We start from the raw sequence: 27,611 nt of genomic DNA, 5'->3' as shown, positions 1-27,611 counted from the left end.
TTTGTATCATTGCAACGATACTAATCGCTGTTACCACATGTACAATATCCGTTTTACGGATGAGAGACATGGTGAACACTGTACACAGCTTTCGGTAAAATTCAAGCAATGAAGGTTCGACTCTTCCAATCCAACTTTAATCCAATCAATTTTAAACAACTCGAAATGAAGCTAGCAAGGTCGTAGGTAGGCCCATGTCATTTCATATAGCGTGAACATTAACAAAATATTTGTGAAACATTTGCTATTTTAAAAGGTCAACAGTAGCAAATGTAGTTCAGTAACTTGTCTCACGATCATAAATTTGTTTTTACCAAGGACCAACAGTACTCGTTCAGTTATCTTACACCCACATTCAGTATTCAGTGATTAAACCAAATTTGGATTTATGCAGCCAGGACAAGGGTTTGGAAAGGCAGGGTTACAAACAGCAGTCTGCTACCACCATTCAGCCACAGGTGTACATTAAAATGAGTGGCTAACAACTTATCAAATGCATAAAGACACATTTTTATTAAAAATGTTATTGCAATATAATTTATGAATAAATTCACAGCACAGGAAAGCCATCATTTCCAAAAAAACTGGAAAAGAAGCTACAGTTTCGTCTCACTCCATAGCTGTCTGACCATACAGTAACACAGAGACAAAAAATATTTACATTTAACTTTACATTCAGTCACTAGTGTTGTCCTTTTAGTAGGTAGTTTTGCCTTTGCCTCATGAAAGACATTTGCAAAAGATATCAATGACATGAGGGATTCATAGCCTTAAAAATGAATAAACAGGAAACACAATTACAATACTCGGGAGGAAAAAAGTAATCCTACTGCGGAATGCCAGTACTGTACTCTGACCTGAGAGTATACAGGACACAGGTATGGTTCACAAACAGCCTTATTGTTCAATGTACTGTATCACAAATGGTATGCCATCTATTACCTCACTACCCTCACAAGGGCCGACTGGCAGTTAACAGGTCCCACGAAATACTGGCTCTATATATACACACACACAGAGCAGTCTTTGGACAGTGAGACAATTTTTGTTTTGGATTTGAAATGAAACTATGAATATGTGTTGATGTGCAGACGGTTGGGTATAATTTTCAGGTATTTAAATCCATATCAGGTGAACAATTACAATCCTGTAATTCCTACATGGATGAATGGATATGGATACAAGTACCCTTGCACCCTTATTAAAGTCTCCACTTCAACCTCATATTCATCATTTCATTTCAAATCCAGTGTGCTGGAGCACAGAGCCAAAACAACAAATATCGTGCCACTGTCCAAATACGTATGGACCGCACAATGTATGTACATACACACCAGACAATTCAGCTGTGTAAATGATGTTGGTCCATTTAGTTTATAACACATCCTTGCCTGTACCTCTGTTTGAGCACAATGCTTTTATAGTTATGTATACAAAAATGTGTTTTTGAAGCCTTGCTCGCAAACAATTGGCTACAAGGTCCTTTCTGTTCATAAATAAGTAACATCTACACTATATACATATATCTCTAGGTCAATGAAGGCAGAGGAAACTGATAATTTCCACCACTAACTCATGTGCGTCTTATGATCAGGACATTTCTCCCTTTTTATTAGAAAAAATATTTTAGTTTTTTCCCCCCACAACATATAAAATACATAAAAAGGAGAATAATCTGAGGGAGGACAAACAGTGCAGAGAACATATGTTTAGACCTGCTTTGACCGAATTCAAACTTGACAGGATATTAAAAAAATAAATAAATACTGACATGTAAAAAAACATGTAACTGTGTAAAGGATGTGGGTGGAGACAAAAATTGATTGTCACGTCACACAGCTCTTCTGACTGGCTCCACGGTAGTCTGGGCGGGGTCAAGAGGGCACTGGCTGCAGCGAAAGCAGGGGTCAGCACCTTCGTCCTCCATGACGGACATCCTCACTTGGAACATTTATGGGACTCCGTGACAGACTTGAGCATTAAAAAATTTTTTTTTTTTTTTTTTTTTTTAAACTGACCATATTTACGTTTTTTAATAAATAAACACAAACATCAAAATTTTGACCAAGGACACTGGCATCAGTGTATGGACACGGTGTTGACTCGAGTGGCAATCTCCCGCAGCGGTTTGCGGTAGCTCAGGGGACACAGTGTAGCAGTTCTTCGACTGTATCCATAGCTCCCACAGGCAGGCCCGGTCGTCTCTGTGCAGGTGCTGAGAGTCTCTGTGCAGGTGCCGAGAGTCTGCGAGAGTCTGTGCGTAGGCCCTTCTCTAGGCGTGCGCAGGGAGCTGAAGTGCTCTGGCCTGCGCTTGAGTCTGTTGGCCAGGAGGGGGCAGTGCTAATCAGTGGCTGTGGCAGTGTTCGGCCTGCTGGGCTTCCTCGCTGCCTTTCTGGGCCTCGTCATTCGTTTCTCCCATTTCCAAATCCGGCGACTCCTCCTCTATCAGGGCTGAGGAGGCGTCCTCACAGCACGCACATGCCTGTACACACACACACACATAGATCTTTAAGGTCCACTTGTGTGACATTCTTATTTTGACCCAAGCCACAAAATCATTCCCAAGTCTGAACAAACATTCCCACTCCCCTTTGAACAAGCATTTACCCTGCAGTATTGTCTTGTTACATTCCTGTAAGTTCCGAACCCCTGTTTTTACTTATGAACTGAATAGCCTCTATTCTATAAAATTGACCATACACTCTATAGCACAGGTAACAGCAAAAAAAAAAAAAAAGAATCTGCAGAATAAAGTAACTATATGGGCATCCACAGCCAACCTCTTGATTTGAATTTCTTCTGTTAACTTTAAGGCTCGAACAGACTTAAATCTCCCATTTTAAGATGATGGGAACAAACTGGCACCAGCAGGCTACAAGCTGGACTATACACAAACCCTGACTACAAGCTGGACTGTGCACGAACCCGAACCAAGCTGTCCTAAGAACTGTGTGATATCCAAGTTTGTATGCCAAGGTTTGTAGTTTTCCCGTGGAAATACAGTTATTTGTTTCATCATAGTGAACTGGCCTTAAACTGTCACGTTGGAAAGAAAACAGTGAAATTCTGTGGCGAGGAGAGAGAACTCACCTTGACATTGATGGCTTGAGGCAGACCTCCTTTCTTCATCCAGGGGTGCACCTCCACCAGCTCCTTCTTCTGCTGCTCTGTGAAGCACGGCTGGCTCTTCTGCATCCTGTGAAGCCTCTCCCGGTCCTCCTTGAGCACCTTCTGCACCTCCCTGTGGGGCCAAATGTGGATAAACATAGTCAAACAAAGAAGCCCTCAACTAGCCGCTCTGCCTGAACCCCTCTGGTACAACTCTTGGTGCATGACAGCCACCTGCTGGATGTAGACTGCCACTGCAGAAACCAACTAACATTATATTCCCCACGTCCAAGATCCCCTGAGACATTAGAATAAAGGGGGGGGGTCACACCAAATCCGGGAAGGGCGCTTGGTGATGCACTGAACCCCCAAGCTGTCTGTTTTTATGGCCTGTCCATAGAAAATTTATAGGATGCATGGAGTGCCAGATCTGGTGTGAACCACCCTTAACGATGGCAACAACAGCTGTGATTATTGCTTTGTGCTTCCATACCAAAGTGATCTACTGAGACGCACATATGTCAGTTATTGCCTCCTCATAAAGATCATTAGGCAGTCAAGTCAAGCCATTGCCTTACTGGTGTTTAAAAGAGAAACACCCCAGACTTCAGGCCCCTGCGACCAGAATTATGCGGGTTGGGCAGGTACATCAGTCGGGCTGACACCAGGGGGCACTGTCGGTCTCTCCCCACTCACCGCGAGGGCAGCTGGTAGGTCATCATGACGGACTCGTCCGCGTCGGCCATGAGGAGCCAGAGCGGGTCCTGCAGGACGCACTTGGCGAAAGGCTGCGGCGGGGCCTCCTGCTCCGGGGCCTGGGTCTTGTGGCTGTTCTGGGACGAGTCGATGCTGCCGAAGTACTTGCTGCTGTTGTTGCTGACGTGGCTGCTCCCTGAGAACAGAGGTCAGAAAAGGGTGAGTTTTTGAAACAAAAGCCCTCTGTTTACATTAATAACAAATAGACAAGCCAGTGGTAATTGTGGTCTTGTTAGAAAATTCATTATGTTTGGTCAGTGCTGACTTTCCTGACGTCTCCTTTTTGGTGACCTGTCATCTTTGGTTTCTATGAAACCATGATTTTATTCTCTTGACTTTCCTTGACATATATTCTTTAGCGATAGTTAGCAATAGTGCAAATAAGCAACAGTGCTAAGACATGCCCCTTTGTCTAAACTGGACAGCATTTGCTTCAATGGAAAAGCCCACTTCGGGAAGTGTGGATTTGGGAGCCCATTTCGGAACGTGTTGGTGTCTGGCGGTGCCCTGCGGACGGACGGACCTGTCCCGCTGGCGGAGCCGCCGCTGGCTGAGCCGCCGCAGCCGTTGGACCTGGAGCCCAGCGATCCGGACGTGGCCGAGCCCGTTCCGGAGCGAGAGTCCTCCTGGAGCAGGATGTCCATCAGATCGCTCAGGGTGGAGTTTGCGTCGCTGTGGGAACCCATCTGAAAAACAGAGGTCGCTGACAGGTCAATCACAGCACCTTCACCGGCACTCTTTTTCTTCTTTTTACCTCCTCTCGTCCTTTTTTTTTTGAGCTGCCCGTCTCCTTTCTAATCTCTTCTCCCTCATTCAACCCTTCCTCTGTCTCCTTTCCCTTCCTCTGTCTCCTTTCTCTTCCTCTATCTCTTTATGAGAAAAGGGTTCAAATTAACACGATAGGTGGGCACGTTGAACTCAGCACCATGCTGCCATTTTATTTTCAAAATGGCCGCCCATCAGCCTGGTGTACGGCATTAGAGCCGCTGTACGTCAGGGCAGTACACCGGCTGTGAATAGACACCATTAGTGCTGCAATGTGCGCATATCTGAGCCTTCTATTAAGAGGAGGGCACGTTGCTCTCATTACATACAAATGTTTAAAATTTCTTTCACACTTGAAAGAGGAACAGACTCACATATTCTCGCTTAGACAGTTTGTGCAGTTTGAAAAGGAGTCGGTGAGGTTTTATTCAGAGAAAGGCTGTATATTGCCAAGACTCATCCTTGAATCAATGAGGAGCTGTGGCACTGGCTATAACGGTATATCAATCAAGAGACAGTTTGGACTTGCCTTGTATTAAAAGGCACTTGAAAATGAGACGCGCTACAGCCTACATAGCCATAAATAACACAGAAGGACAGACATGGCGGTGTGCAGGGAGTAAAGGGTGACACATGCTCAATCATCCGCGAAACTCCCTTTTCAAAAATAATCACGGATTCACACCATCCTTCCATTATATGAGCAAAGCTCTTAGCTCATCGACCGTATTACTCAGAAGTTTTATTTGTAAACAGGATAAGCCAAGCTAATAAAGCAACAGGGGAGGGTCCATAACAACTGAAGGTGGGTCAAAGCAAAAGGTCAGCCAAACCTGCAATGCTGTGTAGGGATACACACACACACACACACTCTCTCTCACGCTCGCACACACGTATGTACAACAACAGAATGTGTCGGCTTCGTTGGACTTCATGCAGAGCGATAAGAAATTACACTTTTAAAAACTGAGGGAAATAAACACAGCAGTGCAGAGAAATATTTGGGATACTGATTTCAAAACAATCCAAAAAAATAAATAAAAATGCAATGCAATCTTATGGTTCGATTTGGTTTGGGAGAGGTGGGGTTGGTCGCAGCGTTGGCCTACCTCTTCACTGCCACAAACGAGTCTACAGCACACTTTATCCCAAGAAAGACCCTCTTGTGACTGTAACCATGGTAAAAGCACATCGATACTGCATGTGGGCTTTGGAAAAGCAGGTCCTGTGGGACCAGGGTCATTGGCAGACCCTCCAGACGTCTGTGCTAGCCCAGACAGATGGAGTGAACGCTAAAAGGTGTAAGGGACAAATTGATTAATATCAGCTTTTTTTCCCTCTTTATTTCTACCCCACAATGGCAATGTAAATCAACCAGGTCAAGGCCTCATTGTTTGGTTCGCTCGCATCGGTCAAGCGAACACGAATTTCACTCTGACCGGAGGTAAGGGGATAAGCCCCATAAGAAAAAGACAACCGCTGCCAGACAGCGAAACTATTGGGCTTATTTGTCCAGGCCTACGCGTGTTAAACCTGGTTAAGCTTGATGAGTAAGATGACCACTAACAGTCAACAGTGTAGAATGCATGCTCCATTTTAGGGGCAGTCCTTCCGAGGGACAGAGGGGGTGCAGGGGCCCTCAGCACTACTGTGTGCTGCTGATCTACGGGGGACCGAAAACTTTAGCTGACGCGTCGTCACGTGAGAATTTCAAGTAACATTTTTGTGGAAGATGTACAAATAAATGCTGCTTTGCATGTGTGTGATAAATGTACAAACTTTCAAATGTGTGCGGAATTCCAGTTTTTAGGAAGTTTTAAGTGATAAAACCAAATCAGCTCAGACTGAAACTGAAGCTCAATATCTCAGGACGGTAGAAATGGCAGTTGGAACCCTGCAATTCTAGGAAATGCTGCTGCCATGTTGTAGCAGCTCAGAGATGTCACTGCTGTCTCACAGCACTGTGAGAAAGGTGTGTATTGGCTGGACAGGCTGCTGGTTGATTCGAGGAGAGGCAGAATGAGGCCCACAGGGTAAAATGGTACACCGCCCAAGGGGGAGAGCCCGGAGGAGCTCCTACCTGCTGCTTCTCCTGGCCGGATTTAGCCGGGCCGGCCGCACTGCCCTTGTCCATCACGCCGTTCCCCTGGGAGCCACCGGGGGGCGCCGAGCTGTCCATCTTCTCTGTGGAGCGGGGCGTTTCCTCCAGCTGGAGCAGGTTGAGCTGCAGGGGCGAGCTGCAGCGGGACTGGAAGAGGGGGGGCGAGGCCTGGCCGTTGGCGCCGAGCGACTGGGGTGTGGACGAGCGGGACACGCCCTCTCGGGGCTCGGGGGCGGGGCTCTTGGGCGCCTCCGCGGGCATGCCGTAGGGGAAGGGCTGGGCCTGGAAATGCAGCTGGGCTGGGAAGGGGTTCTGGGAGGCGAACTGCGGCTGCACATGGAACGCGGGCGTGGCCGAGAAGGGGGCGGGGCCGTTGAAGGCGGCTTGGGGCGGGAAGGAGGTCTGATCCGGGTAGAAGGGCTGGTGAGGGGCGCCCCCCATCTGGGGGAACATGTAATTGGGCAGCACCAAAGCCACCATGGGCGTGACCAGCGGCGTCGAGTAAGGCGTGGGCGGCATGGGCAAGCGGGGGTCTTGGCCGCATTGGCTCTCCCCGAAGCCTGGCAGGGAGGGGTTGACTTGGGCGTTCGCCGGCCCCGCCCCGGGGTACATCTGCATGGGGTAGGCGGGCATGACGGCGGGGTAGGCCATGGGCAGCGTGGTGGACTGGGAGGTGTCCGAGGGCGACCAGGAGGTCTGGTTCAGGCCCTGCCGGGGGGGGAGCAGCGACTGCTTCCTGTGCGACACGGTGCTGTCCGAAGACTCGTGCTTCTTGACGCGCTTCGACTTGGTCTTCTTGTTGCGCCCGCCCCGCCGGTTGGCCGACTCCGCCCGGCCGCCCGCCTTGCCTTGTCTGCGCCCTTGAGCGGCCGCTGCTGCTGTGGGTGAGAGGAAGCATTGGTGTCATAACCACAGAGTAAGAGGAGACGTGGCTTCCTGTGTACACGCTATTGTATGCAAGCGTGCTTTGTGTGACCAGGACTTTTCAACCTTTTCTCATTCAGGGACACCCAAACAAGCTCAAAGGCTCTAGCAGGGTTTCAAATCCTAACCCCCCTTTAAAAAAAAATAAAATAACGCATAACATTTAAAAAATATTTTCTCAAACCTATATATATATAGTCATTGCATTTCACGTCTGCCCAGGGATCCCCTATAGTACCTTCAAGAACCCCCAGGGGTCCGCGAGACCAATATGAATGGGGACTCCCGGGTGGGAAGTGAGATGACACATGAAAAAAATAACTTTGTTCATAACATGCTTTCCACTAGCATGACCACCACAGCCAATAAGAACGCTGCTTCTGGTATACGCCCTGCTCTTGCTACAGTACATGCTGAACACATGAACTCCACATCTGAACACGCTGTGGTGGTGAGCGGATCCTGGCAGTCAGGGAGGCGCTGGGTCAGGCAGCGTACCGTCGGTGGCGGGCTGCCCGCGCTGCCGGTCCAGGCGCACGGAGCAGTCGGCCTGGAGGGAGAGCATGCCGCGCAGATCCCGGAAGCGGGACAGGAAGACCTGCTCCTCCTTCTGCGTGTGCGCCGCCAGCACGTGCTTGGTCAGGCCCAGCTTCTTATAGGCCTCCCGCTCCTGGCTGGGCAGGGACACGGCGCTGGAGGGCGGGGCGACCGCTGGGCCCTCCCCCATCTCTCCTGCTCCGCTCACGTCTCCAATTATCTCTGCAGGGAAAGGAGGGAAGCACAGAGTTACAAAAGACACGCACACGCCCACACACATGCACACACACACGCGCACAGGCTCACTCACACACACACGCATACACACACACACCCATATACATGCACTCACTCATACACACAAGCACACACATGCACTCAAAACATACTCACACAAACACTCTCACACACTCTCTCACATGTACACACACACACACATATATATGCACACATGCACACACACTTCTGCGCACTCACACACGTACTTCCACTCACACACATAGATATACACACACACGCACACGCACACATACAAACAAACACACGCACACGCACAGAAATCCTCAAAAGACCCCAGAAAGCAAGGACAAGGAAAATGTCGCCTTGTGTGTATACCCGATTCTGGCTGAGGTTTCTTGTCTCCCACGTGGACAATGGTACTGCTGTAGCTGCACTGACTAGTGATGGACATCACACTCTCTGCTTTGCTGGGCAGGGCCAGCGGCGCGAGGGAGGAGCCCACTGCTGCCCCCGGTGGCTTTTTGTGAACCTTCACTGGAGGGAGGCCAGGCTGAGCCTCTAAAAGGGCCGGTTCTGAAGGAGTGCAGAGAGGCAGACGACGTGCCGTCAGTTTAAGAGTCCCAAGAGCAACGGTGCTAGCGTGAACCTTCCTTCCTTCCTTCCTTCCTTCCTTTCTTTCTTTCTTTCTTTCTTTTTCTAAAACTTCTGGAAAACTCAGCTTATAGAAATGTACTTATTTAAAAATAAAACGATCAACAAATTTAACATAAAGCACTGGTGCTATAAAAGAAATGGCAGTTACATTACAAAACGTGAGGTTGAATGGTGGTAGGGGTCACATGGCTTTACAGGACGTGTGTGGAGGAGTGCATTTAGGGAACACAAGAATTAGGGATTAACTTTGCCATAAACGTTAAAGGCTGTAGGGAAGACCAGCATAAGGGCACTAGCAGTTTTAGAGGATACGGACACAGGGGAGGCGAACGGGTGGGAGGCATACCTTCAGACACCTGCATGGCGTTATCGACCGCGTTCTGCTTGTCCTCGTCGGAGTTGGTGGACGCAGTGTTGGAGGAAGACTGGCACTTCCTCTTGACAGTGATGGGGACACTGCAGCTGTCCAGGTACCTAGAGAAGTCAAACGCCCACACACTCAGCTCGGCATTCACCACCCCCCCGCTGATGTATAATGACTAGATGAACCACAAACTTTTTATCCACTACCATTTAATCCGCCCTGACGAACAACACGCCTAAGAGAATGTTTATGCAAACCATGCTGTTCTGTGATGCTTCAATGGCTGATACAGCGCCACCATGTGGCTGACTGCTTCAGAACACTAAAGAAATACTAACTGTGGTGATATCTAACATGCTTTAACCAAGCAGGCTTTTTAAAAGCTAGTAGCTGAACCCTAACCCTGCGTTCACACAGCGAGCAGCTCGGTTGATGGGTTGCCAGAGTGTATTAGGTTGTATAGGTCAAACCGTGAGCAACACTTCAGGCAACTTTGGTTGCTCGGTTGCCATGTTGCTCGAGTTGCTGGACGTGGCTCAGAATGAATGGACTTCCGGCAACTGGTCATCCCAGTTGCTCGCTGCGTGAACCCAGGGTAAGACAGACATCAACATGAGGAATACACGCAGTGCGCCAGTCTTTGAGGGCAGGCGTTATATTATTAGCCGTGCCCATGTGCTAGGAGCGCTGGTTTCCATGGCAGCCTCTGACCTGATAACGCTGTCCAGGCAGCTGATCTGCTGGTAGGAGTAAACAGTCTCGTCTTTGTAGGTCAGCTCTTCCTGCACGCCCACCAGGTCCTCCATGCTGACCACGTTCTCCTTCCCGCTCAGATGCACGGCCGAGTCCTTGGGCCTCACCACAGGGCTCTTCTGCTGGGACTCTGCTGGAGAAAAGCCATCGTCAGCTCCAATACCTCACACACATACACCATGCGATACCTCACATACACTATGCGATACAAACATATAACATCATCAGCTCCAATACCTCACGCATACACTGTACAATACAAACAAATAACATCCATACCATCCATGGAGATTCTGTATGTAATCTTCATCGCTCGATCAAAATGCTACCCTGACCTCAAGCGCTCAAGCGAATGGGACTGAGGGGTAGTATTGTACTTACTACTAGGCATCCTCTTTGGCTCGGCTTTTGGGGGGAAGGCTGCTGCCCCCTGCTGGTACTGGTTCTTCTGCATGTGGACACCCTTGCAGACCTCCTGAAACGTACGCTGGAAGGAAAGCAGGACAGACAGACAGACAGACGGTAAGGTACGGTGTGTTCCAGCCCCTGCTTCAATACACCCACAGGTACACATTCCAATAACATACATGAATGTGTTATTTAAGCGTGTCACTCACTGGCTTGGCTTTGCGAGACTCCTCCTCCTCCGGCCTGGGCCGGCCCCCGTTGCTGTCGCTGGACGAGGCCACGCTCATCAGGTGCTCGTTGCTGCCCATGCTGCCGTAACAACTCGAGCCGTTGTTGTGGACGGGCTATTGTGTGAGGATGAGAGAGTGCGGTTAGACAGTGTCAGAGGTGGAATGTGTGCGTCTGTGTGTGTGTGTGTGTGCATGTTTGTGCGTGTACGCGTGCTTGCACTGACCTGCAGCAGCAGTCTGTGTATCTGCTCTGTGATCTCCTGGATGTCCGAGTCCATGGTCTTTACCTCGGTTGAGGGAGGAGCCGCAAACACATCTTCATTAACAGGGCCCCTGTGGAGACACGGCCACGAGAAGAACACATGATCAGAGGAGGGAGAGAGAGAGAGAGAGAGAGAGAGAGAGAGAGAGACAGGGGTCACGGAGGCAGTGCAGAAAGAACAGGCGGCCTCGCTCACATGCGGACTTTGTGTCTGCCGATGATGAAGGAGACTTTGCGGCTCCAGGGGTTGACAAAGCTGGACCAGCTGGTGTCTATGGTGACGTACTCCCCGTTGCGGGCGCAGAAGCGGATGGAGGAGTGGTCAAAGGGCTGGCCGGCGTACTGCAGGACTGTGATTGGAGGAGAAAACGCACCAGGGGTCAGTGACAGGATGAAGTGAAGCATGATGCCTAGTTATGTAATGTGAGAGTGAACTCACTCTTCTTGTGGATGGCCAACATGATTGGTCGATCGTTTGGGTGCAGATGCAGCAGGATTGGGGTACCAATTAGATCCTGTGGGAGGAAACCCAGCAATGGGATAGCCCTGATAGAGAGACAAAGAGAGAGAGAGCTTTATCACTACCTTATCAAGTGATGCAAACCAGCATGTGATGATATTAAAATAGATAATTACATTTGGGTAAGAGAGCTAGGATTTGAAAAAAAGCCAAAGCATGATTTATCTATCCTGGGTTAACATTTTACGCATGCTGTGACAACATTTTAATACATGCTATGGAAACATGTCAACAAAGCTGTGGGAAAGCTGGGATTTATGGGTGGCTCACCTCTCATCTACATCCTGGAAGATGCAACCAGGGGTGTGGGTGGTGGTGAATATCCGCTTGTCTGTGGGGATTCTGGGAGCTGCACAGAAAGTGGGTAAAAAGATTCTGTTAATGGCTAGTTCATGTCTATTTTTCTGTGTATCTTTGTCTAAAAGATCTACTGTCCTGGTCTAAAAGATACTGGAAGAGTACACTGATTACAAAGTTTTTCTATGCAAAAAAGTCACTGAAGTAATTTTGCAAGAACTGTGGCCAATCTTTACCTTCATACCCAGAATGCACTCTTTCGGCCAGCAGGAGGCAGCAGAACTGGTCCTCGGCGTGCTCCGTGTCCTGCACCTTCATGCGGTACGGCGTCATGCGGAAGGGGTAGTACTGCGGGTCCCCCCCACGCTCCCTGCCCCCACTGCACAAAGACAACGGCACGGTGGTCACATGACCGCCCCACAGGCACACAGCACGCAAGTTAAAACACCTGAACGCTTTTAAAAACAAGATCTGTAAATCCGTGAGCTAATTAAGGATGCAATAACGACCCAGTAACACATCTTGTTGAGTGCCTTTCTATTCAGCATTTTTTAAATCTAGTGGTTCTGGTAACTTCTTTCTCTTCTGCACACATAGAGCTGTAGCGACAGGACTGCCCGCAAGATGGCGAGGTTGACCAGCAGTCCTGTCTCCAAGGCAACAGCAGCCTCGCTCCTCTGCACCTGCTAAGCTAACCTCCCTGCGATGATTCAAAATGGAAAACGGAACATAAATGAAAACATCTGGAGCAGATGGTTGGTGGGACGGGCCGGGGGACGGATTTAGATCGCGCACGCACCTGATACGGCAGAAGAAGGACTTCTCTTGCATGCAGTCTGACGGAGAGGACTCTGTAAAGGAGACAAAGCTGTCAGCGGGTGCATATTCAGTGGCAGGTGCACGGAAACATTCAATGAATAGATGATGCCATTGCTCGGTCAGCGGCGAGGTTAATGCAATTTGCCTGAAACGCGTCAGAAACGCGGAAAGCTTCCCCGAACTACGCAAAAAGCCCGGTAATCTCTTAGAAGGTTTTGCCCTCGCCAGATTATTCTTTTCCAGTGATGTCACACTGCTTTCATTAACCTGCTGTATGAAAACCTTCTGCCTTTATCACAAAAAATGAATAACATTTTCATTGCTCAGGTAAATGGCATCCACGTGAATTGAGATAAAGATTATATATTGAGTATTTTTTACTTTTTAAAATTTACACAATAATGTCCTGGGGTATATTTTACCCAAGCTAGCAGTTTCACAGGGGCTAATAAGTAAACAGAACAACAGGGTTAAAGCAGAACCTTCTAGAACGGCAGGTGTGTGTTTTAAACAGCTACCCCCGTTCGATTGGACCAGTCAGTAATTTGGAACAGGCATGGGACACGTGCAATGTTAATCCGTAATGTATTATTTACCCAAGAAATGCTAATGCGGAGTAAACAAAGGGCCTAACTAAGAATTTAAGCAGAAAGGCTGGACCAAAAAAAGACCACTGCAGTGAACAAAAAGCCTTCCAGGGGCCGAGTCTGATGGCCACGCCTGACCGGCTACGGTGACTGAGCAGACGAAACGGGCGAGCGAGCTTGGGCGTACCCGCTCCGGTGCACATGCTCCAGGAGGGCAGGCGGTACGGCGTGGTGAAGCTGTAGAAGACGCTGACGTCCTGCGGGGTCAGGAACTCCACGAACTTGGCGTTCTTGAAGTTGCTCTGCTTGCAGTTGAGGATGCACGAGGCCTGGTCCGAGATGTACACGATCTTGCCCGAGATCAGGGACACGGCCACCGCGAAGATGTCCTGTGAGGAGATCACGCACACACGGAGAAGCACAAACATACACGCACAATTTAATATTCCTTCCCGTGACCATAAAACTAATGGCTACGCCACAGACAGAAATGACTCACATCATGCGGCAAACAGAACACCGCAGCCGTTTCATTGTGCTGGGGGTGTTGTTTGCCACAGTAATCCTTCACGGGCTTTCTGTGTGGGTGTTAATTTCTCTGACTTTTTCTCTATTTTTCCCGGCGTAATTGCGGTTTCCGGGGGCGCAAGCGGCTTCCGCCGGCTCGGGCCGCATCCCGATCACGACCGTGGCTCAGGGAGAATCACGGCGCGGCGTACGGGCGCCTGAATGGAGGCCATTCCCAGCGTACCTTCTGAGCGTCCGGCTCTTAAGGGGAGCCATCTCCACGTGACGGACGCTCGTGCGGCCTATCCGAAGCGGGCCTCCCACTCACCGTGTTTTTGAGCGTGTACTCGGAGGTGATGCTGTCGATCTCCTCGATGGTGTACGAGGACACGTCCAGGCCCGACGGCTGACTGTCGTTTATCATGAGCAGCTGGTAGTACTCCTCGTTGGCTGCAACAGAGCAGACGCACAGGAATGAGCACTGTAATAACATCGCACCATTACACCGTGCTACTGCGCTTTAAACAGTTTATGTGGGCATTACTGATTACAGGACGCGCGTTATCTTACGACAATTCAAATCCTTCATTAACGACGAAAGCATTCCCTTACTGCAGCTGATTTTATTAGAGAGCTCACAGTCATCACTCAATCTGAGTAAACAGAATAAAGTTTTTTTACTGCTTGTACCAGGATAGAAATGGGTTCACAAAACTGCTTTAACTACTCCATCCCGAGAAGAGTCACCCACGCAGTACAGATCGATTCTTGATGTAATCACCGACCGCAGGAGAACCACCCCCCCCCCCCCCAGCCTGGGCTTATTTTAACCAGGGGCCCCAATTAGTGTTCAGAGTTAAGCTTGATGTTGCATCAGCCGGTCCTGGATGGGCTGTTCTGGGACGCCGTGTACCCGGAGAGTGTTTGTGGCTGCGCTGTGCCCAGAGTTCCGCAGGGAGCCTCACCTTCCACTTGCTTGACGCAGCGGAGCGCGTACTTCAGGGCACTGAGCGTGCTCGACTTGTTCCCTTTCTGCCGCTTCTCCGACGGCAGGTGCAGCTTCAGCTCCTTCAGCGTCTTCAGCAGCTCCTTCTGAGTTTTCGCCTTGGCAGACTCTTCGCTGCTGCAGATCGTCAAGGAAACACACGGGGGGCATGTCAAGGGCACGTCATGTAACGCACACACACAAGCACACACGCACATGCACACACACACACACACATACCGTGAGCCTCAGAGGGACAGAAGGAGATGCACACATACACATGCACTAGTGAGGGAAGACTGGGATTTCAATATAGGCAGGGCTACTATAGTATATGCCAGTCACTCACTAATTTGGGCCAATCATTTCATTTTCTCTAAGAAGCAATGCCTTTTCAAGTCAGCGATTGACAGCTCATTGTGGTTCTACCCAATATGCCATTCATGAAACCTCACTCTCCAATCACAAACACACACACACACACGCACACACACCAAAGAAACACTAAGAGACTCTAGCTTACCTGCAGCCGCTGGTGGAGGGGTTGTCCTGTTCAGAGCTGGCACTGAGGAGGCTGAAGGCGTTGGAGCTGCTGGGCGGGGAAGGGCTGTGGGAGTTGGAGCTGAGGTGGCAGACAGACAGACAGACACACAGGTTACAGATGGTCATTACTGTCAGCCTGAAAAGCCTGCTCCCCTCCCGGGCCATCGAGGAACCTTCAACAGGGCTCTTTGATTCAGCGCAACAACAAACGACCCCGGGCTCCAGCCTTCAAACGGAGGCGCAGTGGAGAGCACAGCACAGGTCTGCCTGCAGGGCAGCCTTTTTATAGCTCCAGGCCGGTATTCTGTCATGTGAAAGGACTAACTACGAGTGAGCCGGTGTTGGTATAAACCAGAGGTGGGTAAAGAAGGCCGTACCTGGGTTTCATGCCAACTTCTGGCCTTAGTTATGTAATCAGCCATAACTGTTACGCCACCCGACATTTGAGCCTCACTGCTTGATAAGAGCATGAATGTCAGCCGAAGACTGTTATCGAGTCACCGTACGCAAAGTTTTACTCTGATCAAATCTACGAGTGAACCGGTGTTGGTTTATACAGCCAATTACATCATTTAGTAAGGGTAACTGGCGGAAAACAAAAACCTGCACACACACCGGCCCTCCAGGACCACAATTTCCCCACCCTGGTGTATACAGCTAATTCGCTGACACAGCTAATAGGTAAGCCGGGTTAATTCGTGGAAACTAAAACAGACATGCACTTGCAACTGGTTATCCACCCCTGCTATAAGCAGGCACTTGGACAACAGGTAAGCTCACAGGACCTTCTCTAAGTCCAGCGAGGCGCAATACGATGCAGCATGTCTGGGAAGCAGCTTTAGCCTCCAAGATTAGGTCCTTAATACACAAAGAGGCTAAAAACAACTACAGCTGATACTTTGTTTAGCACATTCAAGGACGTAGATAGCACCAAAATGAGCTTATTAACCTATAGAAAGCACCTTCATAATAGCTCTGCCAGCGTAAATAGCATTCTAATTATATAAAGCTAAGTTCATTATAGCCTGAATAGCACACACTGGTATTAGCTTGTGACAAGTGGGTTAATTTCCCTTCCTGAAACCGATATTAATGCACATCCCTTTTGTACTGCGCACTTTTTGTGCAAATGCTGATGCCCTCTCGGATAAAGATGACAGACCTGACGTTTCCTTCTTTCATATTACTTCTATCTACGTCTCAATGCTGCATTTTGAATGCTGCATTGGTGCCATGCTCTTTTCCCCCTTGCAAGAGCATCTGCTGAATGAATGTAATGTAATATCATGTAATCCAATAACCACCTGGGACCCAAACTGAACCGGCCGGACTGGGTCTAGCTTCTGGCGCTACAGAGGCACAAGGGTACGGCCTGTCCTTGGGGCTGAGAATCAGGAAGAAGCGAATGAGGGACAGAGTACTCCCCCGCAGACAGAGAGCCAGGAACAAAACGGCTAACTGCAGATTAGCTTGCGTTCTGTCGCTTTTTCCACATTACCCCAGAGCTGTTGTTTTAATTCGGTGGGGGAAATTACCGGCAATCTTTTCCATCCGCGCAATTCAGAAATGCCTGTGTTTTGCAGGTCCGCCAGCTGAGCTGCGCAGTTATTGTGCTAGAGGACGGCATTTCCGGACTGCAGCTACCACTCATGTTACATGAACCTCCATTCCAGCGCTTATTGTACTTTGTATATTGTCCTGATGTTGTAGTTTGCAACAGTTTGCAAAAATCGGGATACAGCACGGGACGGGGGGTGGGGGGAATGCCCGGTGTATTAAGCAGGTCACACAAAGGCATCCTGGGAACTTTTTTTTATGATTAATGCTCGCGTGCTGGCCTCTCCAGCACCTGCTCGATTGCCCACTCGAAAGATCTTACACTCTGGTCTTTTCACGGGGTGACAAGGAAGAGCAGAGGGCACGTAAACAGGAGGTGCCATATTCTGAGAGGCCTCTTCTTAAAAAGCCGACTAAATCCAGGGTTTACTGCAGAAGGCAGCCCAAATCCTAAAATGAATCACTGCATACCCCTGGTTCAGTCAGATTCAGGTTAACCGAGGACAGCGCTCGAAGGAAAGACAGAAACGAGAGGGAACGACTTCACAACCCCATGCTTTCCGCTGCAGACTGAGGCGCCGCCCAGAAGACTAGAGAACATTCTGCGGTTTTGGCAGGCGGCCAAAATCAAACTTTGACGCACATATAAACTCAACACGGCGTTGTCAGGGAAACCATCTCCGCCCTCTACAGTGTAAATGAATGGGGGGAGCGCCGCCAACATCTGTCTTCGCGCTCTCCTGTTGCCAAAGGCCGCAGGGGAAGTAACTTGGCAGAACATTGTGTTCTCAAGTTAAAGCCAAAAGTACATGTGGGGAAAAAAACTGGGAGGGTCAACGACATTCACCGCGCACTGATATCTGTACATAAGTGGGTCAAAAACGCATTGTGGGTGCTTAGCGCACAAAAGGGTCAAACCCCCCAACTTCCCCTTCATCAGATTCTTCTCCTTTAAGTTCCCACCCCCCTTCTCTTCATCAAAAACAGCATGAAGGATTAAAGCATGAGCTCATCTGTTTTCTTTTGTCTCTCACTAGGTATGAAACGGATTAAAAACTCAGAGGATGACGTACATACGCACATTTTTGCGGCTCTCTATAACAGTCAAAATAGTTTCCATGCCAATTTTTAGCTCCGAGCCATCCACTGATGTAATAAGAGTGGATTAAAGGGGGAAGGGGTGTATGTCTAAGACTGTGTTGTGATGGCACAGCCAATTCATAGCCTGTACAACATATTTTGACACAGTGACCAATGACACGGCACTCCCACTCCCCATGATGCAATCGAACTGACCTCTTGTTGCTCCCAGATGACACCAGCAGGGCAGAATCCTTGCTGTTGCCATTGGAGCTGCGCAGCGACTCATTGCCATGGGACTCGTTGCCATGGGAGTCATTGCCATGGGATTCGTTGCTGTGGGACTCGGTCCCGCTGCCGCAGGAGCCGCTGCTCTTCATCTCCACGTCTTCCTCGTGCAGCGAGCGGGCCCGCTTCCTGTCGCTGTGGGGGGAGGGGCCGGGGCCCTGGCTGCTGCTGTCGCTGCCTTCCGAGGCCAGGCCGAGCTCCGCCCCGCCCCGGCCGCGCCCCTCGCCGTACCCGCCCATCCTGTGCAGCTGGGACATGGCGCTGCAGGCCACGGCCCCCTCGCCCCGGCCCTCCAGGGCGGAGTACAGGTAAGGCTTGGAGTCGGAGTCGTCAGACATGGACGTGCCGTAAAAAGGTAAGTGGTTTTTGGCAGAAAACGGGAGAGGATCACCCCATCGTCCTACGGGGAGCCTGCCGCTGGTAATCGCCCTTCCGGAACGTTCCTGCAGAAATGAAATGCAGAGAGAGACGTGCGCGTGACACAGTGATGCTGACTCACACACTTCACTTGCACACGGAGGCTGGAGTTCTAAAATCACCCCTTAATCATCGCACAGTAATTACACTGATTTTCAGTTAAAAGAAGCGGCCAGGCTGACCCTCAGTAATTTCGCGTTCCTAAAATACTTCAAACTTCAGCCGTCAATAATGTTCACAGGTATTTTCAGACAACAAACAAAGTCTGAGACACTGAGGTCGTCTGATTGGGCTGAAGATCAGTCCCCCCGCGTAAAGGGCTATGGCTCCCGCTGGCCCACTGAAGTCCAGGGCGAGCCCAGAGGTCAGACAGGCTTCAAAGGGAGGCCTCAGACCAGCTCTGTCTGCCGTCGAGCCTCCCGTCTCGCCCGAGGTCCCCCCCCCCCCGCCCCCCATCCCGACTCCCGCCCCGCGCACGGGGGGGTGCCCTCATTCGCGCTCTCTTTTCACCTCCCTTTCTAATGGCCGCCCCGCGAAAGAGACATAAACCGCATAAACGATCTCACAGTCGCCAGGGTTACGGCAGGAGCGGCTTCCCTGTGTGCTCTCAGAACTCTGAACCGCCCTTTGCTGTTGCCGGCACCTTCAAAACCAAAAGACACAGGGAACCGTCTCTAGTGAAACAAGAAGAGAGAGGCCTACATTGGCCTTTCATTTCCAATATGTTCAGTACACTCGGAATATTTAGTAACGTGCAATGTATACATTTTATAATCTGCTCTTCGTGTTTAACATTTTCTCACTTAAAGGCACCAGTGCACACAATTAGCCTTCCTCGACTGCTCAGTAGGATTAACACAGGTTAGCTGATCAACCAGGGCCCTGTTTCACAAAGCATGATTGCTAAGTTAGCTGGATAACTGTGCTGAAAACCCGGGTTTTAACTCAGTAATCCTGCTTTGTGAAATACCCCCAGCTGGATTTACCATCACAAACAGGCAGCATAAATGGCCTATCGCAAAATCCTGAAAAATATATGCTATATCCAGCCCATTAAAATGGATCATGTGTAAAAGAAGGCAAACTATGCAAGAAGCTCTGGATAAGAGCATGGGTATATCAGTGATCTTCATTCCAGGTCCTGGCAGGCCGCAGGGTCTGCTGGTTTGTTGTAGTTGTTGTTTCTCAGCACTTAACTGATCAATTAATGCAGTCGATGACTGAGTTAACTCGCCTCACCTGGTTTCTTGGTTCTGAACTGGTTGCTGATAATACGGCGAAAACAAAACCAGGAATGAAGATCACTGGGCTAACTGAAAAATGACTGGCTTCGGCCACTTGGTATAAGCCCGCCCTTTCTACTGGTCTGTAACCCGTCTGATTAAAAAGAGTTCAATCAGTCTTCCAACCTGAACAGCTGCTCAGAAATTACAACTCCAGTCATCACTGCCGCTACCAACATTGTTAACACTCTGGTCGTGATTTTTCACACATTTAAACTGAGGCCAGTGTGCCTTTGATGCCCAGGAAGGACAGCACTGTAATTCATCTATTCATAGTGAGGAAAATGCATTTATTAGTACATAATATAGAGTACATTATGTCGGTATGGTGTCCACTAGTGTCACTAAAGTCTTGGAGGGCTGCAGTGTCTGCTGCTTTTTGGGCTGTTCTTGAGACAAATGTTTCATTTAAGTCAATGATTGGCTAACGAACCCACACACCTTGTTCTCAAGTCCCTAACTGGCTACTGATTGAAAGAAAAACACTAAAACCCACAGACACTGCGGCCCCCTTGGGATTCAATTTGACACCCCTGCCCAAGAACTTCACTCAACAGAACCTTATGAAACAAGAGCCTATATCATTCATATCGGGAAGGATAGCATACATTTTACAACATTAATAGCAATTTATTACCAATTTCAGATACTGCAATATATTCACTTAACAATGTATTACTGATTTATCATTACGTTACAATATATTAACTCCACACACATTTGCATTATATTTCATTGGCTCTCACTCTACTGTGGAAGGAGTGTGATCACTGGAAGTGCACACACACCAAATGCCTCGTATCACATCATATCCTGGCATAATAAGCCAGGAGTGCTAAGCCAACCTGTAGCTGGCCGGCATCAAATGAGAAACCGGCCCTCTCCATTGACTGTGAGGTACTGCTCTAAGTGAGGCTGTTTTTAACACATGTAGTCTGACATGACTAGGTGACATGTCACTCTGTCTAAACGAGCACTTAACGAGCATAAAGACTCAAATGACCAGGTGATGTGCCACCCTCTAAACGAGGCCTTAATGAGGACAGGAAGGCAGAAAGGAGAGCATCCCCTGGAGCGCACAGAGTAGCAAATTGGCTCTCGCAGTCGGAGGACGCAGTGTGAGGGATAAAGAGGTTGCTGGGCACATTTGTCACGGTATTGGCTCACAGTTCCCGTAACGCAGCTAGGACAGCAAATGAAGAGCTCCTTATGTAGGCCACGCTTTCGTCCTCAACTCTGCCATGTCTTCAGGTTCATGTACCTGGATTATACTGGAGTGTACTGGAGGTGAGCCAACCAACTCAGTCCCATAAAGGTCGATCATTATTAATGCATAGAGAAAACAAATTAAATAGAACTGTGTTCGATTTCTGTCTTGTGTCCAGTATGATTAGAAAGTGCTGTACATGGGATACTTTGTTAGAAGAGAATTTCTTATGGAAAATATGACTCTGTGATAGTAGCCCAATAGACGCCTACCTGTGCTCAGACAAAGGGCACACGCAACTGTGCCCACAATCATTGTGTACCTAGCAAACTTGATAATGCCAAAACCGATCTGTGGTTGGCATTAATGACTCTGAAGCAGATAACGGGTCAACACACAAGACCCCAGAATCAAGTAATGAAATGGAAAGAAAACCTGAATCTCGTTGCAATGGGCTTGATTTACAAGTATACACCATATGGTGGGTTGCACAATTTTTTGTGTTGAAATGGGCTCCAAGATGGACTTCATCAGTCTGTTGTTAAGAAACAAGATCTTTTTACTGTTTATTCTCCAATAAGCATAATAAAACATTAATGACAGACTGAAAGAGCAATGAACTGTTGTATTTGTCACTCATAATGAACAGCTTCTTAACCCCATTGCGGTCCTATTAAAACATGCACACAACCTAAGGGTGAAATATTCGTCATTTAGATTATTCTTTGTTAATCAGTACTGTGGATCATCCCCCAAGAGGTTTCATAACTCTGTGTCGGGTGCAAAGCTCCACGTAATGAAACCAGAGCAATATTGCATTACAGGCTGCATTTACATAAGAAATTACATAATTTTGCTTAGTCAGCAAACAGTTAACAGGATTCCAAAACAAACAGGCAGCATGTTTTAGACGCTACACAGAACGCACACCCAAACGAACAGCTGAGTCAGAAAAGCAGACGTTTCTGAATTCTAGGCACCTTCGGCCCAAGAAAACATCGGGCATCTGGAATTATTAAGCCTATGTTCTAGGCACAATCACAATCAGAAAAAAATTTAACTGATCCAGGGTCAGTGCTTATGGGCAGGTTGGGTACGGCCTGGAACTGGGATGCAGTACTTGCAAGTCCAGGCAAAGGGAGAGGTGTTTCTGCCAGTATGACTGCTTCTTCTTTGTACTGCTTACAGCCAGGCCTGTGTGACTTGAGGTCTCTGCCCAGAATAAAATCACTTTGGACTAAAATTATTTTCACATATTTCTTGATTAAAGACGCCAGCATACACCTTTGTCCTTTAGCCTATGTGCTTATTTCTTCACCTTTGTGTGATATTTAAAAGTATTAAAGCTGGCCAATTTCACCCACGGCTGGCTGCTTTGTAAATGGGCTTGAACACTGGCTTAGACTGATATAAGCCAGCATTATATTAGATATTAGATAAGATATTAGAAAGTTACCCATAATCTGCAATAGGCAAGCACTGGTCATGCCACCACAAAAAAACACACGGCTGCAAGGAAGGAGAACAGGATGAGTACTTTTTAGCCTGCTTACAGGAGCAAGGCCAATAGGGTTTCTGCACATAGCAAAATGCATTCAACACAGTAACAACGTTTTGTTCAGGTGCGAATTTCCAAAACTCTAATGCAGTGACTCCAGTCTCAGCACTTCTCCAAGAAAAACCGCTCAGCATATCTCCTGAAATGATGTACATCAATCAATCAATCAATCACTCAATAAAAAAGTAACTCAAGTTTGTCTGGCTTTCCACACACTGACAGATGGGAAGCAGACAGGACTGGCGTAACAGGGGTCAGACTGGGGATCTGATTCCCAGTGCAGTCGACCAAACAAAGTGGTAAACAAATTGAAAGGCCTAGATAAACATTGCTGTCCTTCAGTGCTGAAGCTCCCGGATCTCTGGCAAAGTGTTTCCCTGGCACCTGCAGTCACAATGGACACTGTTAGTGATTCGCTAACCTCTACAGCAAGAACAGGGCATAGAAACCCCAAACTGCAAGGATTTTTAAAATGCTCTGCTCCTCTTCTGTGAAGCAGTGGGCGATGCACCGGGCTTCTCTATTTCCTGCTCTCTCTCTCTCTCTCTCTCTCTCTCTCTACCGGAATACAGAATCAAATCCCTCTCCTGTGGCACTGGTCCATTTGCGTCATGTTTCACCACTCACCAATGAGAAATGCTGAACACTCATACCACACAAGGCCTGCAGGCAGCCAGCAGCGAGAACTGCTCTTTCCAGTCACACAAGTCACCCCCCCCCCTTTTAGAGGCAGAACAAATGAACTAGATAAACCATCATACTGCTTGTGGATATGTCCTGAGAAGATAGCTTCATGATAATGCATCATGGTTTTTCATGTTTAGGTTTGCTGAATTAACTGAAATGTTACACCCGATATAATAATGCCCCTTCCAACAATCACACACATTATTTGTTCATTTTCAGATAAGTTTTTATGTTGTATGTGCAATTTCTTCACTTATAAATGTATTTTCTGTAATGGAGCCTATGTCCCCACTTTAAACCTGCAAAAAATACCATGCTAAATCTGGGAGACTGTTACTCCTAATCTCACGAACCTTGAGCAGCCAACAGGTCGAGCAGTGGTTTAAACTTCAACTCCACTTAAACTCTGGCTAAGGCCACTGCAACTGCCCCAAGAAGACTTGGGATAAACCCTAACTCATAGTTGGCAGAAAGTGGTAGCTTATGCCTCGTACAACCGTCAGCCCTCAGTCAGATTCTTGATCACCATTATAGTGACGTCAAGGTCAGAATCCCTGCATGTCTGAACAGCCACAACATGACAATGACTTAGATGAAAATGACTAGGTGATTAAGTTAACTAAGACGACAGCAGTCTCTTATCAGTCTTAACGGCTGTCAGTCTTTGTTTTAGACTATGCGAAGTGGCATTGCTCCCAGTCTCTATGTTGACGTCAAAAAGGGAACAAAAGCATTGCGACCATACATAACCTTTTCAAACTACCAGAGGCACTCAACAGCTTCTGATCCTTTTACCATTTAGGCTCACAGTCTGGTTCATCAGTCTTTTATCTCTTACAAATTTTGTACCATTTCAGTTCTTAGCTGTGTAGTGTGTTAACTACACAAAGTTTGGTATAAGAGAGACTGAATAAATGAATGAGACATAGAACTGAAATTACATTAAGCAAAATACAAATACAATGCTTCTATGCTTCTTGAATACAAACACAATTTATTCTATTGACAAATAAAAATATACTTATCAAACCCTACCAGAAACTTAACTGAAGACGACAACTGCATAGTGTTGCATCCTAGAAGCAGTGCTGTGTTGACTATAACCATTAAAGCCAGCTTATAGTATTTGGAGCGCCTGAAGTAGGACTAGGTCAGCTGCAATAACCCTGAATTCTGAGGCCACTCAATGCAATGATTGACAGTATAGCACACGCCCACATATTTACATAGCAATACTAACACAAGGGATGTAAGCGAAAACTTGATAACCCTTATAATTTTTCTGCAGATCAAGTTGTTTATAAAAGCTCAAATTGAGGTTTTAAAATGTACATTTTCAGGATATTTGTCGTGTCCTCGTGAATAACTCTCCTTGCATAGGAAGTATAACGTTATAGGTTAATCGTTTTTCATTCACAACAACAACAACAACAACAACAACAAGAATTGTCAGTCAAGAAATCATCCTCTTCGCCCGGCACTACTGACAGTACAACAAAACAGCCAGCTGGATTGAACCAGTAGCTGTCGACCTACTTCAAGCAAGCTAAGGCAACGTACGTAGACGATTTACATGAGCAGCACGGCAAGCGCATATGAAAGTAGACTAGCGTTAAGGCACACAGCTGCAACAGCCACGTCCTATACGTTCAGAACTAGATACAGACAGTAAGCACAGAAACAAAAAATCGAGAAATAATAATAGAGTAATTTAAACACAAGCTATCCTATACCTAACCGCGAGAAAAACGTAGTGCTTCCTAACTATAGTATCAAAAACCTACCTTACACCTTCAGTAAGATGTGGCTTTTGTCTATTTCTCGAGCAACATGTTTTGGCAAACTAGCCAGGTACATTTTCATAACTTTTCCGACACCCCCAAATGAGCTTCACTGCACATTATAGTGATACCGCCTCGAATACTCATGCATTATGGCTTGATAAAAATTAATCGACCGTAGGCTATAAAAATATTGCATGTTTTCATAAGACGGAAAATAACGGGGGAAATTACAAATTCCTTTTTCCCTCCACAATCCAATAATTCCACACGCCGCAAGAATGTCGAATATGGGTTGGGCAACTGACCTCCACTGACCGGCCAGCTGTGTGACCCGAACACCGGCATAGTTATGCAACCCATTCTTTAAAACTCTTTCCTAGATGTGTACGCGTCATGTTCATTCAAATACAGAAAAAAATACACCGTTTAAGAAGCACAGCTAATTTAGTCTACTTTGATCACTCCGTTTCCGTGTTTTATCGGAAACGGTCATTCGCAACAGGCATAATAAACTCAAGTTTTTTTCCAATGATTAAAACCCATTAGCGTTAGAAAAAATAACCGTGTTAGGAAGAAAAAAATAAGTAAGAAATCAACCAAACCTGCACAATTAGATCCCGTACAGATAGTTCTCTCTGTGTCAGAAAGAGTCCGTAATTTTTTCCCGTCTGGAATGTCAGCTGAACGTATTCCTGTGTCTGTTACGGAAAACTATTCGGCATATGGATTGACACACTGCACCACTCTCAAGTCAGCCTCACTATTGCCGCCCTGGATCCCCTAGCGTTGAGCATGACCTCAATACGGACTCCTCCCCTATTTCCTCACTGTTTTCATTTCATTGGATATGAGCTTTGAGTTTCCATGGAAAAAATACGGAAATGACAGCAGGCAGCTCCCATTGGTCTAAAAGGCCGCCAGTCTCTTTATATAAGGATGTCATACGTCTCACGTGGAAACCCATGCCTACTGAAGCTGCTCAAGAGGTGTGGACAAATCAGTAGTAGGGAAAACCGTATATAATGAACCGAAGGCAAGGGAGGAAAGCGGTTGGTTCTAAGAGTTTGAATTATACCCGCGTGTTATCTAAACAGTTATACAATGGTGTGTAATGTCAATGTGTAGAGCTTATTGGGTTCATAGCAGTGGCATTTTACGCAAACGAATTATATTAAAGCTGCGAGAAAGTCACACAAAATCTACACTTTCAGTATCGGAGTCAAATGTGTGGATTCACTGTTTTTTTTTATAGAATACGTATATTGGTAGCCTACAAAAATGCTGTTGGATAGGATACATTTGCATAACATTTGTATGTAAGATACAGAATAGACGATTATAGGCTATAGCTTTTTAATCGGAAAGGTTATGTTTTAGTTTATAGCCTACTTCAGCTCCAAAACCTAGTTAAGTAAACCTGACTTTACTAAGGCAAGAAAGATCTGAATTGAGGTTTGGCTAACAGTAAAATAACATCATTATCTTGTGTCCAGTTAAATTCTGATGCAAGGAGACTGCGCGGTATATATAACAACCATAGGACCAATGTGCAGCACCAGTCTAGCAGAAGTGCACACCCGACTGTTGTATAACAGCAGAATCTGTGAACAGCCCACAGAATACATGCCGCGCCAGTTTTCTGTATGAATGACAGGAGCTCGTACCGCCGGTCACCGTAAAATATGCGATTATCCAAGGGTATGAGGCAGTTCCACTTTTGGGTAACCCGGTGAGTTAATTTAAGAGGAACTTTTGTGGGAAAAAAAGTTATGGGTTTCAAAAACTTCCGTGATAAAATAGTTATTTGTTAAAACTGTGGTAATGACAGTCGGACTAACATGCATTGTAGCAATAGCACAAAATAAGGAAGACAGCGCACGCCCCCTGCAGTAGCTAGTTGTATCCAGAAGAAACGAGTATTAGCGCTCAGTTATGAAACAGCCATCGTCGTCACATATTCAGCGATTAGGTCCACCTGAAGCAGATCTATGCGGATTCCGTCTGAGCTGACAGTGTTGTTACACAATGTTATCAATACTATATATTTTTATTGCATACCGTAATACAGTAACCCGCTGCTTATACGTATCGGGGCGATTTGAGGTAGTTTCTATTTTTATACGGTCTATGGGTAGTGATTAGTATTCCCGTTCGTGAGTGCCACGGGACTGTGTACAACACAGGCCAATATCCAAATAACGAAATTTTAAAGCGGAATGAGTGGTAGGCTACGCGATATGAGTCTGGGTTAAAACTCAATGCGCGGCACATGTTTGTTTTTTAACCAATTTATGGAGGCTCACTACAAAAGTGGATTTATTGGTGGAAAACAGGTTGTCTGTATGAATTTTGCGTCTGCGTGTTTAGTCTGATTGGTGCTTGGTCAAACA

General features: G+C 47.3%; 1 protein-coding gene across 7 annotated transcripts; it reads right to left on the bottom strand.

Moving 5' to 3' along the window:
• Window positions 1-486: 486 nt before the first annotated feature.
• On the bottom strand, window positions 487-26,003 carry LOC135256472 (period circadian protein homolog 2-like). Of its 7 annotated transcripts, none has more exons than XM_064338263.1 (24): window positions 25,824-26,003; window positions 18,214-18,728; window positions 15,341-15,439; window positions 14,798-14,955; window positions 14,161-14,282; window positions 13,513-13,714; window positions 12,719-12,770; window positions 12,156-12,298; window positions 11,893-11,971; window positions 11,542-11,648; window positions 11,299-11,452; window positions 11,065-11,173; window positions 10,820-10,954; window positions 10,584-10,689; window positions 10,161-10,335; window positions 9,432-9,559; window positions 8,807-9,004; window positions 8,153-8,413; window positions 6,710-7,608; window positions 5,739-5,921; window positions 4,388-4,550; window positions 3,805-4,000; window positions 3,091-3,241; window positions 487-2,482 (listed from the first exon to the last, which is right to left on the bottom strand). In XM_064338263.1, the coding sequence occupies exons 2-24, from the start codon at window positions 18,621-18,623 to the stop codon at window positions 2,345-2,347; spliced, it is 4,368 nt and encodes a 1,455-aa protein (XP_064194333.1). In that variant the 5' UTR covers window positions 18,624-18,728; window positions 25,824-26,003; the 3' UTR covers window positions 487-2,344. The 7 variants fall into 7 exon arrangements, with proteins under 7 accessions (XP_064194333.1, XP_064194332.1, XP_064194330.1 ...); XM_064338262.1 differs by lacking the exon at window positions 25,824-26,003 and adding an exon at window positions 24,473-25,771 and having other exon boundaries at window positions 6,710-7,605; XM_064338260.1 differs by lacking the exon at window positions 25,824-26,003 and adding an exon at window positions 24,473-25,770.
• Between the last annotated feature and the right edge of the window lie 1,608 nt (window positions 26,004-27,611).

This window comes from Anguilla rostrata, chromosome 6 (genome assembly GCF_018555375.3).
Source record: "Anguilla rostrata isolate EN2019 chromosome 6, ASM1855537v3, whole genome shotgun sequence".
Classification (NCBI taxonomy): domain Eukaryota; kingdom Metazoa; phylum Chordata; class Actinopteri; order Anguilliformes; family Anguillidae; genus Anguilla; species Anguilla rostrata.
The sequence above is the reverse complement of the archived record's forward strand: the minus strand, read 5'-3'. Positions and strand labels throughout refer to the sequence as shown.

What these genes read in the sequence shown, in the direction of transcription:
- LOC135256472 (XM_064338260.1), bottom strand. Translation starts at nt 24,544, where the DNA reads ATGGTTATAGTCAACACAGCACTGCTTCTAGGATGCAACACTATGCAG. An exon ending in TCATCTGGGAGCAACAAGAG is followed by an intron (nt 15,440 to 18,213) that starts GTCAGTTCGATT and finishes CTGCCACCTCAG; the next exon opens with CTCCAACTCCCACAGCCCTT. An exon ending in TACACAGACTGCTGCTGCAG is followed by an intron (nt 10,955 to 11,064) that starts GTCAGTGCAAGC and finishes CTCACACAATAG; the next exon opens with CCCGTCCACAACAACGGCTC.